This window comes from Aquila chrysaetos, chromosome 12 (genome assembly GCF_900496995.4).
Source record: "Aquila chrysaetos chrysaetos chromosome 12, bAquChr1.4, whole genome shotgun sequence".
Classification (NCBI taxonomy): Eukaryota; Metazoa; Chordata; class Aves; order Accipitriformes; family Accipitridae; genus Aquila; species Aquila chrysaetos.
Window position 1 is genome coordinate 10,400,972 of NC_044015.1, and position 16,117 is coordinate 10,417,088.

At 40.4% G+C, this 16,117-nt stretch overlaps 1 protein-coding gene across 6 annotated transcripts in view; it reads right to left on the minus strand.

Annotated features, from left to right (window-relative positions):
* The window catches only part of RASAL2 (RAS protein activator like 2), a 151,263-nt gene that overhangs the window by 42,016 nt on the left and 93,130 nt on the right, over positions 1-16,117 (minus strand). For 5 of the 6 annotated variants that reach the window (XM_030032547.2, XM_030032545.2, XM_030032546.2 and 2 more), the window contains 2 exons: positions 14,092-14,198; positions 843-952 (listed from right to left, as the gene is read on the minus strand). In XM_030032547.2, coding sequence (XP_029888407.1) covers positions 843-952; positions 14,092-14,198 — 217 coding nt within the window. Of the gene's footprint in view, positions 1-842; positions 953-14,091; positions 14,199-14,975; positions 15,737-16,117 lie in introns of those variants that run through there. The other variant, XM_030032549.2, reaches the window with a different exon arrangement.

A 16,117-nucleotide genomic window follows, 5' to 3' on the forward strand; every position in this document is an offset into this window, starting at 1 on the left:
AAGGAAAATGCACTAAACAATATAAAATCACAGAAGCCTGCCATGGCCTTAAGTACAGGGCAACCTATTTTTCACTCAATCCAGTTCTCCTGCTGGGCTACTGTGGCATGTAACACAGAGTAATGTTTAATAAAAACAATCAAGAGACTTTACAAATAGTTAGGAAAAACCGTGTGTGAGAGCTTTTGCTTGCCTCATGTACAGTCCATTCCCAGCCTGAATCGCCAGCCAAAAACTAAAGAAGAATATACCAAATGGAGCGCTCAGATGGTCAGAAGTCACTGAGTTTTCCAGTTTTCTGAAAAACAGACTGCCTGTTCATTGTAGTAACACTGCAGTAACCATACAATTGACTGACATTAGCAATGATTCTTAACGTGCCTGAACTGCACCGCACATCTCTGGGCTTTGTGAGTGCTAGCTGAACTGATCTGTTTGCACCAACACAATTCCTCATATTGGCCACTGCACTGATCTGTGGATAAGGATTGCATGCATCAAGCTAAGTTTCTCTAAAGCTGATCAATCCAATGGTTTTGTATCATGAAATTTAAAGTCTGCAGCTTATTAGAAACTGATGCAGAAAAAGGCATTTGAGTCCATGTGCTTAACCTGACCTTTTTGTCAGCTGTTAAGAGCAGTAAAGTTTTCAGTCCTGTGTCAGCAGTACACTGTATACTAAACAACTTCTAACATACTAGAGTCAGCCCCCAAAAACACCCATCTGCCAGTTTAACAATAAATTCCCTTCTTTGCTCTCATTCTGTGCATGCTACATGTAGGATTTTGCGACGTGCCTCTGGATGAGGAGAGATTGTTTTGGGAAATGCATTGAACCTTACCTGTCATCAGCATTGCGGAGAGATGGGAGACGGAAACTTGTGTTCCTGTCCAACTTTGACTGACTCTTTGTCCTCTTGATGGACCCTTTCAGACGTTTACTGAAGAAGCCCTAAAATGAGAAGTTGCAGAAGTGAAACACGGAAACTGATGCCAGTAATAAATCAATCAATGCACTGTCAGTAAGTCCAAACTCAGCAGTGATTCCCACTGACAACGATTACAGAACGTGCTTTATTGGGATTCCTCTGAGCAGGAAGAAAGGCAGGGCTAGATTGTCAATGACAGTTCCAGTATGTGATAGCTTCAAATTGCCATAATTAGCACTAGTCACATTACAGGTGCACTTCAATGAATTCCAACTATTATACAAGAGACCCCAAATCCCACAATTACCATTTAATAAGGAGTAGTCTTAGATATCAGTATTTGTTCCTACCTCCCCTTTACATGCCATGTTTTTAATTCTTGGTCAGATTAAGAGTACAAGATGTCTTTTATTATGAGCTTCTATTGCACCCACAGTTGCACCTGGGTTTTCCTTTTTAGCACGTTAAGTCTTACAATAATTTGTAATTTCAATAGTCTCACTAGCCAGAATTGAAAATTTCAAGAGATTTCACATACTAGTGACTTCAGATACCAGTTCTGGTATTGCTTTGAAGCAAAGCTCAACCCCAAAATCTACCTATGATCTAAAAATACTAAATCTTCAAGTAATCTGTCTTCTGAACTACAATTGTTCACCAAACGATCACTGACTAAAGACACATTAGCTGGAGGGAGCCTCTGGGGATCATCTAGCCAGCCTCCTGCTCAATGTGGGTGTACTGCCAACACTAGGTTGGTCTAACTCTGACTTTGTCTATCTAAGTCTTGAAAACCTCTGGTGATGGAGATTTTACCGCCTCTCTGGGCAACTCAGTCCAGTGCTGCATTACCCTTCCAGTGAGAAGAATTTTCCTTGTGTTCAACAAAAACCTCCCAAGCAGCAATCTGCAGCTGCTGCCTCATTATAGCATCTGCCACTATGGGGAAAAGTTTGGCTCTATCATCTTTGTAATTCCCCTCTCCATTGCAGTAAGCTGCCTTACATCACCCGTTAGCCTTTTTTTTTGCCAGATAAACAAGTCCTCAACCTCTCCTCGTAGTTCTCTCCTTGTTGATACCATCAAGAGCTACTGCTGTGTTACCAGTAGTGAAACATGAGTACATCTGACCACTGATACACAAAGAGGCGTGTGCATCTGTATGTGTGGGGAAATCACAGAAATATTTCAACACCTGCAAGTTTGATTTTCTCCTATAGCCCTTTAAATTACTTTGAGCATAATATGCATTTAAAATAAACCATATTGTGTCAAAATATTTCCAGGGCTTGCAGACATACATGCATATACATTCTTTGGCATGATCAAAGCAAATACAGAGGTTCTTAATCCAGTAGGATTAAACAACATTTCACTGGCTGAATCTGTTCTGCTCCTTCACAGAACAGCTGCACAGAGCCACCGTACCCTGTGCACTGCTCTTGGGAGATTTACCAAACACATGCGAGTGAAACCACGTTTGTTAAAAATATTATAGACTGGTTATAGGTTGGTAGAATTTGCTCAAAGTGAATGTTCTTTTGGTGTGGATTGAACCAGCACATATACAGCCTTACTTTAGTTATGGTCTAGTGACAGTGATAGCCAACTGGGGCCAGCCCTGTCTTCCATCATCCATGTTTTGCTTGGACAGAAGTCGAGTACAGCTAATTTTGAACACATTCGCAAGGCAAGCCTCCACAAGCTGCATTTGGGACAGGTGACAGATGTTGCCCACAGCTGCCTCCTGTAATACAGAAATCAGCAAACTGGAGACAAACAAGGTCTCCTGTTCTTTCCTATGCAGAACACCTACAAAGCAAGAGTGTTTTATTGGCTCCAGGTGACTCAGCTAGGCTGAAGTATGTGACTCGTTCATCTCTCAGACTCATAAGAATTAGGCCATCACAACCAGAGATGAGTTTATCTGTAACCTTTTAGTCTGAAAAATCTCACATCTCTTTGACCTCTTCAGGAAGAAAATTAGGTTTATCTATGATTGGACAGGGTGCTACATAATTTCATCTAGGCTCCCTTTCCCACAAAAGGTTGGACCAGGTGATCTTTTGAGGTCCCTTCCAACCTGGGCTGCTCTACAGTATTCAAAGGAAAGGGCTATCACCCTCTTCTCATCAGTGGATGCCAGGTTAATTGCTGGAAAAGAAGTTGCTTCCAAACAGCAAAGCCTGCATTTGGTCAGGTTCAAGACACACACTGCAAACATCTCTAAACCAATTTTCCCGTCTCATATTTGCCTTTATCTTCCCATACTTTCAGTGCTCCTTTTGAAACAAAATGTATCCTCTTCCCTTTAAACAAGCACACCCTTCAACCCCCCTCTCTACCTTTCCTCATTCTGTTATTCTTGGTCCCTTTACATTCAGTTTGTCCCTCTTCCTCCACACAATTCACTCCTGTATCCTAACCCTTCTTGAAACCACACAATTCCCCTCTCCGTACACACTGGTAGGTGGGTTGTCTCTCTCCTCGCACTTGTTCTCACTCTTCTTCTTTTGATGAATAACCAAGTGAGTCCTGCTCAGTTGTCAAGTGTAAAAAAAATCCCACCAAATCCACAGTTCCTCAGGTCCACACCCATGACATCTTCAGCAAATACAGCAAGATGGCCTGTCTCTTCTCTTCCATTGAGATTTGGATGGTGATGTATTACTGAAAGCCTATCCATACCTGATGCAGGCTGTAGGATCTTTCCAGCACACGCAGATCATCCTCTCCCAAATACTTGTGTAGGAAACAACCTGCTCACACACACCAGAGCCTGACACACGCCTGTCCACGGGCAGCACAGAGAAACTGGGATGCCCTGTGGGATGGTGCTGCAGGGGACAAAGGAAGAGGGAATCTGTTTTCTGCATCTGAAGGTAGTGCTACATTTAAGACTGCCCTTCAATTTCTGAGGCTTGCCAGCCAGCAGGCTCCTCAAGGGTGAAAGCTGCTATATTCCCCTGAAATAAGAAATAAAGTGGAAAAGAAAGGGCCTGATTATCTAGATACTGCAACACCCCCCCACCCCCCCCATCTACATAGCGCGCTGGGAGAAAAGGTACTGTCAAAAGGGACAAAGTGTTTTTAGCTGTGTGTGCCACTCAAACTCTACCCATGTTCCTGCACTTTTCTTGGTCCTGGTATTAAAGAAGTGCCTTCGAAAAAACCCTGTAATCAGTAGATGCTCTTGGGCTTCTCTTGGGGCCATTGCTGGAATTCAAGTAGAGGATGTATAGCACTTTCAAAGGCACTTTCATATATTCTGACCTCTCAGCATAAAAAGTAACAAACCCAACTACAGGGATTCAGATCTGGTGGACCCTGGATTCACTCCAGTACCTCTCAGGCTACTCAAATTGCAAACACGAAATAACATGTTTTTCTCCCCTTAAGGGCAAATAAGACAAAGCTGACCCAATTCAGCAGGAGTCCAAAAGTATTTATTATTGAGTCATTCCAAATCCCACTCAGAGAGGGACCATGAATATTCATTTTTGTGTGCATGCACAATTTTAAATTGGCATTGCTTTAACATTAATGAAACATGTTCTTGGTTTAATTGAACATAATCTATTCCCTAACAAAATAAATATGCTATTTGGGGTTGAATAAGCCTATCCAGAGTTGACTATACAAAAAGAAAAAAGAAAAAAATTAGGGTAAGAATATACTTAAGGATAAAAATTATTCAAACAAAGAGTGTACTTATTGGTCATCCTCAAAAGACTTGAAAACATTTGCAGCATTTGCTCTCTGTACCTTGCTGGCAGTTCACGCAGGGCCAGTGCTTACAGATGGACAACCTGGGAGCAGCATGAAAAATTTACACGTGCCAGAACTGAGCAGAGCTTTGCAACTTCCATTTGCCAAAGGAAATGTTTTTAAATACTGAATGTGATATAAAAAAGATGTAGTGATGAAAAATAAACTGCTATCTGCGACAATACCATCTAATTGAAAGTTCTTTTTCCTTTTCCTTCTATAGAGAAGAAATCATTGCCAATGCTAATAACTGTAGCTTGTACCATTAAAAAGACAAAACCACCCTTACTTCCTTTCTTATTGTCTAGGTATTTCTCTTAAATACTTATTTCAACACAAAATACACTGCTGTTTGGTTCTTATACCTTATAATGAAGTGTCTGAGCTTTAAGAATCATCATGGAACTTTTAAAAAAATAGTGGGAATTTTACTGCTTAAACAAACACCCTCAGACAAAAAGATGTAAACTTATTACCCAAACTGCCAGAAATTATAAGACTATGTTCTTAATTAAAAAAGTGCAAAACATTGGTAGGATAAATTAGCTAGGATGCAATTGGAAAAGATCAGTACTGTCAGTCCAGTGAGAGAATGACTGTAGAAGAATTACGCCTTAATCTCTCGAGACAGATTTGATGGTCCACACCTAACGGGACAAAGCTCAGTACAAATTCCCCTCAAAACCACACGTTTAGGGGAACGGGGCAGGGGTGTGCGAGCAAGCCGGGGGGAGAGAGCAAGCGCAAGTGAGCACAAGCATATACTCAACAGGGCATGTGGAATAGGTTCAGAGCAGGTTCATCATCTCAGCCAAAAGCATCAAACACTGGGCTAAGAATTCCCAATTCCTAAAAATTATCTAAAAATCATTCAATCTCACTAAGAATTCTATTAATCTCATTTGGAAGTTAAGCATCTCATCTCTCTCACTCTGCCAAGAAGAAATCACCATAGGAGAAGTGATAAATTCAGCAGGCTTTTATAACTTCCCTCCATAGCTGCACAGGGAAGGCATAGAAACTCTGACCCCAAGTATTTTATACTCAGGGATGGTTGTTGGTCAGGGCAGCTTTGGCTTTAGGAAATGCTCACTCCATGCCAAAAATGGCAACTGTCTGTCTGTCCCTAATCTCAGCAGAGCAGCGCATGAACTGCCCAACAAATTCAAAGGCAGCCCAAGTATGAACTACTCAACTCATTAACTATTGCTCCCTATAGACGTACTGATTCTTCACTTTGGAGAGAACAGCCCATGCATAATAAATAATGATTGTCTTTGTTGTTTTGAAAGTGAAAGGTTAATTCAGCCATGAACTAATAAAACTATATATAACATGAATCATCTATCAATAAAATGCAACAGTATTAGTGGAAGTTTCAAAGCCCCAAAACCACGGTAAAATGGGTGACAATAAAGGTTCATCTTATATGCAGTGCTGTGGTTTGCAGGACCGTTACCTACATTAGGTATTTCTGGGGACAAACACATTGCCTTTTGGAGGCTTGCAATGCATCTTGAACATCTATAATTCTCGATGAGGAGCACTAATGCATTATTAATAACAGCAGGTGGGTAACTTCATTTACAGAGCGATGAGACTTGTTCCCTCTGAGGGGAAGGATTGGATGGATACAAAGATAACACTCAAGTGACTATGGACGACAGCAGAACTGCTTCCCAACTACTGTGCTTTGTTAGCACACGAAGGTTTTTATTTCTTAAGCTGCTCACAAGCAGCTATCAAGGAGGAAAAAAAAAAAAAAAAAATCACAGCCAAGTGAAAATGCTCTCCTGTGCCAGTAACATTGTAAAGCCATGGGAAGCAAAGAAGCAGGGGAAGATAGCCAGGTTGTAAAATGGAAAGATACAACTAGCAGGAAGTTCCAGGGTTTAGGAGCAAACATGGTGAGGTTTACTATCCCCTGTAGAACAACAGCAAAACGCCAATATAACTAGCAAGGAGATGGAGAAATTTGCTTATGAGCCCAGTAACACTCATTATTAAAGTATTAGCAGTGACTACCTTTGAAAAGGCTCTCAGCTACTCACACAGTAGAAAAGCAGATGATAACAACTCTACATACATCTTGGTGGTAATATAAAGAACAAGACAGTGACTTCCAACAGTCAGATTCCACCATCAACTCATCCATAAAGCCTGGCACTGTGTCACTGAAGAGGTGGTTTGTGCACAGGCGGAGAACAATAAAAAACATGTTTGAATGTATAAACAAAGGATAAAGCACAATAAAAGTAAAGTGGTATTATGTAAATCTGCCATAGCTTTCGCACTAATGCACCACTCTCTTCTGATCTTCTCATCTCAGCAAGAAAACTAGAACAAAACTAAACTCCAGAAGTATAAACTGATTAAAGGCAGACAAGAGGGGGATTTACAAATGATATGTTTTAAAGACTGACTATTTATTTTAGAAACAAAAGCAAGAAGGGATTATAGATGTATAAAACAAATAGAATGGAAATTAACTAAGCTCCTCATGCACCCTGTTACATAAGAAAACCAAGGGGAAATTTAACATGAGAGGCAGCACATTTAACTGATTGTCAGGAGACCTTTTCTAATGCTATCTATAAATCAACCCATAGAATTCTCTACCACAAGATATTATACAGGCAAATTTTTTCAGCAAGATTAAAAAAGGATTATGTGTTTATATAAGGAAGAATAACATATGTAGCTGCATTAGTCAGGTTTAAAAATAACAAGAGTGAGCAATTATCATGCTTCAGGACACAAGCTGATCAACAGCAAGGATCAGGAAGATATTTTTCCCCTGATGGGACAGCACTGCAGATTTGGCCAGATAACAATTTCAACTTTCCAATGAAAAATTGTCTACAGTCACAGGAGGGGTGCAGAATAGGATGAACAAGTTTAAGAACAATAATGATAAAACCAAAGAAATGGAGAGGATACCACAACAGGGATACATTGATAATACATCTATTAATAAAATGTATCATAAGATGGCATGTACTTTGCGTGATATGCAGTCAAAAGTACTAAAGGAATCAAATTTCCAAGTCACTGGGAATCATACTAAAAAATTCATGAAGAAACAAGAGCTACCCGATAGCTGGGGACAGCTACATCAGCTTTTCAGATCCCAGTTCAGCAAGGTATTTAGCATGGATGCAACTGGGAGCAGAGCCTGGCTGCCTTCATGGGAGCTGTCCACATCAGGCACTAGCACAAGAGCATCCTTAAAAGCCCCTATCCAGGAATTAAGGAATAAAGGTCAGAAGTCTATCTAGAGAACAACAAAACAACAGTGATAAACAATAAATAAGAAACAGGTCACCCAAGTCTATCAGAGTGTTTAATGAAACAACAGTTACCGGCTGCAGCCAGTGAAGTACGTGGAGAAGTGATGGCCTCCAGGCTACCTCACCACGATTCAAGCAGCTGCATTTTTGTCTTTCCCTCACGTCAGGAAGGAGGCAGTAATTTTTGTGACCCTGGCTCTTTAGTCCCCTGGCACACAGCCAGTAAGCAGCCCAACACTTCAGAATACCTTTTGATAATACAACATACATACTAATTAGAAAAATTAATGGAAATGAGCTTTGTCAAAGCTAGTAACACAAACCTGAGAACTGGCTGCAGGAATATCTAGAAAGAGTGGTTATGACAAGTGATGAGGTATCAAGGTAGAAGAAAGGGTCCAATGGGATGTGGTGGGGATAGTGGCATGACTGCTTCTGTTTAACATCTTTGTTAATGATCTGGAAGAAAAGTTAAACAGCACATTAATTACACTGAGCTATATTAAATTAGGAGGTGAAGCGAGGGCCAGGGAGGACAGAGAAATAACACAAAGGGTTGTGAGCAATTAGAAACTGATAACACACATTCCTGTGAACTTTAGTACCAGAACTTGGAGAATCAATTGAAGGGAATTAAAAACAGAAGAGCAAGAAAAGTGATAAAAGGGCCAGAAAGACTGATTTGCAGAGGATGCACTAATTAAACTCTGCATGACTTGACTAAGCCATGGTTTGGAGGTGAAGAATAGAATGAGTTGGTGCACATTTAAACACTATTAAACCAAGGACTACTGGAATGTGACCAGTGTTTATAGCTATATGCATTCATAGTTCCCCTATGTTAATTGCAGGGGAATTAGATAAAGTCAAGTTTACACCAAACATGAGAAAAACGTTCCTGCTGTTCGAGGTCCACCAGACAGTGTCACAGACTGGATATATCCGTCATCTGACTCAATGTTGAAGTTTGATGCAATGAACAAATCCACTTTGGCAGAAAGATATTGTGAAGGTTATAGAGCCTATGAACAGTATTACCCCAGAATAAAGATATGGATGAGAACTTGGTGAGCAACCTAGAGATAGCAAATCACCCATTTATGCTTTCTGGCAACATCTGCAGAATAATACCCAGCATACCTAAGCCATCACATCACAGGCAAATGATAAAAAATGAAAGCAGATTCAAATGTGTTACGGTAAGAAAAGAGTGGAAAGTGGAAGGAAAAATGTTAATCTTACAATAGGGAGGACAGATTTGAGCACAGCCAGTTTTTCATGAAGGATGCCGCGATGCCTCACACTAAGGTAAATCAACAATTCCATCTCTGCATTGGCGCTGACGCAGAATTAAAAAGATGTACTTGTATGTCATCAGATCACATGGCCAGAAAAGATCAGACTTGTTCTAACCTGGCAGCATGACGGTAGTGGAGCTGTGCTCTGGAGAAGCAACAATCTTGCTGACTGCATAAAAGATGAGGCTGGGCAGCCGTGAGATCTCATCAAGCTGTGACCTTCACTTAGGCTGGCTGCATTGTCTTCTGTTCCATTTAGCAGTACTCTTAAAGAGCAAAGAGGCAGACAGTATTTCTATAGATCCAATTATACTCTTGACTAGAAACAAACCAAGGCAGGCAATCTGTAAGTATCAGTCTTCCCATCAGATGCACACAGGGTTCCTATAAAAATCATTTTATTTAGTTCAAAGATTGTGTTCTGGCTCTCCTATCTCATTTGCACTTGTTTCTTCGCCTCTTTCTTGCCTTTTTTCCCAATAGCCAGAAGACATGGATGAATCATATATTATTTGTAATAACAACTCACTAACAACCCTACCCCAAAGAAGCAAAAATTGTAGAGCACAATGTGAGTCTGAAGAGTGGATCAGCAATTCCTCTCTACCCTGCCACTGCAGGAGGTTTGAAGATTTTTATAATCTCATATTTACCCTGGTCCCTCAATTCCAATGCCAGAGCAATGAGAGAATATGGTCAGTTGCCGCAGTGCTGCCGGGGCTCAAGAGTGCAACAGTAGGGAACGGGATGCACTGAGACTGAGACACTCTGCCAGGACATAGTGTGTGTGGGAAGGGAAAAGCTGGTTTCTCGCCCACCTATGCGTCACGATGCCTACTTCTAGCCAGTTCCGTATGCCTTCCTATTTGTTCAGTCAAATAATATTCATTATTAAAAATATGACTTTTCCTATATATGCGTATCTATAAACAGCACACATCTGTCTATATGTGAGAAGACACACGCTTCCTCATCTCAATTTTCCTACCTTTTGTGCCCTTCTGTCCTCTCTCAATATTCCTCCCAGATATGCTTGGAAATTGTCAAACGGCAATAACACAAGAGAACATAAATGTAGACTAATGTTTTAACTGCAGACAAGAATATTTGGGGAAATGTGGAAGAAAAAGAAAGGACAAGCACCAAGAGCTCCTATCTCTATGTATGCCTTGTGCTGTGCAACGCCAGCATTAGCAGAATACACTTTATTCCCCTTGGTGGGAGATAAGCAGAACAAACACGTTGCACATGCTGGTCCATGTAGTGGTTAGTCCCGAGAAAAAGTATGTTTGTAAGAACTGAAATTCTACTTTTCACACAATAGTAAATTTAAACGTATGTCTTTTCCTCCAGTGCACACGCAGGAGGTACAATGGCTAATTTCCTGAAATTTACAAGCCAGCCCCTTAAAATAAATCCTTCATTGACCACTGCCACTGAAAGGACTACTTAAAAAATGTCTCATCAAGGAAATGTTTGCTTAAAGGCCATTATGCTGTTATGAATCAAAATTCCAGATGCTAAACAAATGCCAATTAGCAGTATTAAAAAAACAGATGCCCTGTTCTGAGTACCACTGCCTGGTGTTGGAAAGGAAAAAAAAACTGCACAGAACATGCTGGAAGCCACTGTCCTATTGAGAAGACAGCTTTTAAATAGCTTTTCTGAGAGGCAAACTTAAAAAGCTGTAAAAGCAACTTATTATGAAAGTCTCAGCATAATTTTCCATCAGTATGGAAGAAGGTTAAGCTGTCCCCTGCCTTAAGCTGCTTTATGTTAGAAATCCTAGCAGTGAGTAGAAGAGGTATGGCACAGAGTCAGGTCCATGGAAAGAATAACTGAGACAGCACTACACTTCAGCTACCTATAGCCCTCCAACCTATATTGTAGGTGTCAATGTTTGGAAAAACAAAAACGCAAGTTCTCTTATTATTAATCTCCTTTATATGTACAATAACTCCCTGTCAAATAAAGATGACCTCACACACACACATGCACAAATTTAAAGCCATTATAAGCACCCCTAACATCCTTCTCTTGAAGCTCAGACCACTGATCTGAGACTTCCACAAGGTGCCCAAGTCATCTTACCTACTTCTGAGAGCTGGGAAATTCTTAATATAAATCAAAGGAAGAAACATGATTCCTCCCCATCTTATCATCCACCTATTAGATGTGTGCCAATCCACAAAGTTAACAGGGTATTTTATTTCAATAGTTTTGGCTTGAGCTCATCTGTATTCTTAGGCAATCTGACTTCTAATTGCAGCTTGCTCTTTTAAAGAGATCAGAAGTTGGCACGTTTTAAAACAGAATGATCTCAGCCCCCACCTGCACCACAACCTGCTAAGGAGTAACAGCATATAAATGGGCTATTCAGAGCAATACCTACAAAGCCAGAAGCCTTGTCCCTATGAGAAAGACAGGAGGGTGCATTATGCTCCTGGGTATACAGGTGGCCAGGCAGACAAAGAAGCATAATACCAGCTACATGTGGCACAAATAGCTTCTAGTTTTTTTGCTGGTTTATGCCCAAGAAAGGCAGCCATGTATTGCTTCCTGAGCCTATTTGCCAGAGTCCTAAAAGCCCAATACCCTGCCAGGGGAAATGAGAAACATTCTGCAGTGTTCTTGTTTTGAAAGGGAGCAGGAGCTAAGAAGTATTAGAGAACTATTAGAGAAGAATTAGACAAACATTAAAACATCACTTAAAAGATAGGATCAACATTAAAAAAAAAAACTGTACAAAAATGAGGAACAAACTAAAAAGGAGGCAAATAAAACAAACAATACAGATAGTAATCAAACACTTCTGATATGGAGTTTGCAGCTGTTAGATGAAGACTATGACAATGCATGTATACATAAAGGCTAGGGCAATTACTTGTAGATGAAGACAAAGAAGACAGAGAATTTCTTATAAATGAAGATGAGAATAGCTAGGACTTTTGAAGGCTTTCAGAGTTCAGAAATCCTCCTGGAACTGTGTGGACCATGGGTTCAGCATAAAAGTCTCAGAACTTGACATAGCAGAATATTCTTGTGACAACTTCACATGCAACTAGACCAAGACCCTTTTTTCCCCAAGTACCACCCAGAAAACAGGTCACTGAAGTGATAAAGGATAGTTCATAGAATCACAGAATAGCTGAGGTGGGAAGGCACCTCTGGAGATTGTGTAGTCCAACCCTCCTGCTCAAAGCATGGTAAACTAGAGCAAGATGCTGAGGACTGTGTGGCCAGTCTGCTTTTGAATGTATCATCAATGATGGAGACTCCACAACCTCTCCAGCTAACCTGTTCCAGTGTTTGATCATCCTCACAGTGAAAAAAGGTTTTTCTTATGTTTAAATGGAATTTCTTATATTTCAATTTGTGCTCACTGCCTCTTGTCCAAAGAGCCTGGCTCCGTCATCTTTATTTCCTTTCATCAGGTATTTATACACATTGCTAAGATTTCCCTCAGTGCTTTCTCTTCTCAAGGCTAAGCAATATATTCTGCTTTAACTGCTACTTCAGATATTTTTGAACTAGAGGAAAATGTGATTCATGGTCTTTCAATAGACATTGGAAGTTCAAGTTTTGTTCTCACAACAAAGCCTTTACAAAAGAAATATTCTTCACAATGAGGATAGTCAAATATCAGAACAGGTTGTCCAGCAAGGATGTGCAGTATGCATCCTTCAAGGTTTTCAACACCTAATTGGAGAATGCCCTGAGCAACCAGATATAAGTTGGTCCAGCTTTGAAGAGGGGGATAGATCAGAGACTTCTGGAGGTCCCTTCCGATCTATATTATTCTATGACTCTGAAAAGGGACCAAGTATGGATACCCAGTATATTCACTGCTTCCTTGGTCCCTTTTTCAATTCCAACAAATCACGAGTTTACAGGTTTATTTTTAATATGACACAATGTAGGATTTAATAAAAAACCAAGTTTCACACACATTTGGATCTAAAGTGAGCTAGGAAGTGTGCTTAAAAAGGGATACGTGCTGTCTAAAGCAAAGCAAGAACATATACACCAAGGTACAAAAATGGTACTCATGTCCATAGAGAAATATACAAAAAACTTGATGTTCACGAGATAATTCTTCTTCTGTTTTTCCTCAGGTTTTAAAGTAGGCAGATTACTTGCCAAAAATAGAGGGGTATGAAAATACTTGCAATATTAAAGTTAGGTATTTTAAAACATGAACAAATATTGTTAAAAAATTACAGAGCACCTCATTTTAACTTGAAGCATTTGCCCTCAGTCTAATAATAGAAAGGCCTTTCTGCTCTTGGATGCACTGACCAAAGACTGATACAAACACGAAAATCTGGACTCTAGCTGAAAATGTCTCATGCAGACTCACAGCCAACCAAACTCTCGACAGAAAGTGAATAGCTAAAGAGCAATGAACACACCTGCAGAAATTTCATCAGCTTCCGAATAAACTACAAAGCCATTTCAATTCTCTATGGACTTCAGTGGCATGAGGGAAAATAACATGCTATCGCCAACCTAAATGAACTTTTTTCCTAGTCAAAATTGAACATGTAATGCAATCCCTGGTGGCGACTTCAAAAGTATTTATATAGGTTGCTGCCCACATTAACACTGATAAGTTTCACTATTTGCAACTTTAGATCAAGGCAAGGAAAATAAGCAAGTTAGGGATCTACCAGAAATCTCATTGATAATACATGACAGTTGATAGCAATACTCTTCCCCCCTCGAGCTTAGTTGTACAGTGATATTTTTATGTCCTCTTCCTATTCAATGAGAAAAATTCCTCCTTTGCAGGAAAGGCACACTTACCGGCACTTTGAAAGGAGAAGTATTCGAAGCATCCATGGAGTTGGTTTTCTCAGAGGTGCTGGTCCCGGAGATGCTCCGTCTGCGAGGAGATCTCTCTGCTGGGACCTCTAAGGAAGAGAAGAAAAAGAAGGTGAATGGATGCCGGGCGGGTGGGGAATAGTCAGGTTTTATGCTCTGTAGGACAGACGCCTCAGCAAAGTTTCAAGTGCATTACTAAACTGCTGAATTACACTCACCTATTTTTCTACATCTTATTTACTTACTAAATCACAATGGGATTGCCACTGACAGATTCAAGGTTGTGAATCTGACTTGATTGTAGGCAATAAAAATAAAAAAATGCTGGTAAAGATCAATACTCAAACATATTTAGTACTCTATTACTGTTTGTGAGATAGTATTCAGAGAACTTTATTTTTTTAAATTTTTTTTTTACATAAGCAATGCACTAATTAACAGATAACTAAAATCAAGACACAGGGAAGCTCAATTTTAGTCACAGCTGAACACAATTTGAGAAAGGTCAAAGTTCGGTCTTATATGATCACACTACTTGCTCAAACCATGCAACCAGCAGAAGACTCATCAACTGCCCAGGTAATATGACACATATATCTCTGCAGATAAAAAAAAAATAGGTCAACTTCTCCTCATTCTGGCAATATGACCTTACTAAGATATGACTTTGGCATCTTAAATCCATGGAGGCTGATCTGACGAGCACAAATATTCATAAAAGACGCACTTATCTTTTTCTAGTATAAATATTAGAATAATAGCATAATAAAGTATACACACTATTAAAAATCTCTACACAAACACATATATACTGTGCATATATATAACATTTTTATATAAAGCTAGATACACATACATATAGATACCTTTATCACAACTGCTGCCCATCTCCAGCTCAATTGCCAGACTTAAAGGAATCCAGCTTCACAAAACATCCCCCAACACAGGGAGGGAAAAAATCACTTCCTAGCAGAAAGTCCATTGTTATCTTCCAAATCTTAAAGAAAGGGAGTAAGCCGTGACTCCAGATAGTGACATTTTGACTCCTGCCGTTTTCCTTTCAAGAGACAGATGCAGCTTAAACTTCCATTTCTGGCCGCCTGGCCCTGGGGATCCGTGCTACTTCCACTTAAGAGAAAGCTGGATCTCTCCGTTCCCCCTCCCTTCCCACAGCTTGCAGAGAGCAAGCGAGCAAGCGAAAAAGAAACACACAGGACTGCAGCTATTCAATCAATCGCTCCGACTGCACATCCTCATTAGTTACTTTCAGGCTATTAACAGACGCCCAACTGCCGGCTTCCCTCCGCTACAGAAAATTTCACTGTATATCCTGATTCACAGCAGCAAAAAAGGTTTACAGAGACAGACTGCCAGCTGGTTCCACGAGAGCAGTGTTTCCCTCAAAATAACCGAAGAAAAAATGAGAAAAGCCTTCTTCAGGGATAACATTACTTGTGATGTCTTTGCATACCGGATTTTGATTTCACCAGAGTTATAATACGTATCTCCCATGGATGCTTGAAGAATGACAAAATGGAGCATATTGAACGAGAGGCTAAGAAATCTGGACCCTGCAGTATTAGTGTCTCACACGGTAGATATTCATCTTTTAAAAAACCAAACTGCTAACATTCAGCCTCTCAATCTGCTTGTAACCATCGTGAGGAAAGAACTGCTAAGCGGGAGAACAGCCTCCTGAACTGGGCAAACAAAGTCTAACACACAATGTAGCTACCACTGGAAAATGGGCAGGGCACAGCCGCTCGCTGCCAACCGTGAGGACGATGCACAAGCCCTGCTCGCACCGACCAAGTAAATCACGGTCTGTCAAAGCTTGCAATAACTGTGATAGAGCAATACCACTTTCGGGGAGATTTCTCCTTCAGCTGATGAGCAGCATCGGGCACTTTCTCTTACAGCTAAGGAGGCATCGCCTGTTTCAGTGCTGGAGGGTAAGTCCCTGTCAGGGCACCTTTAGAGAACACAGTGCTTGGAGCAGGGCCAGTGC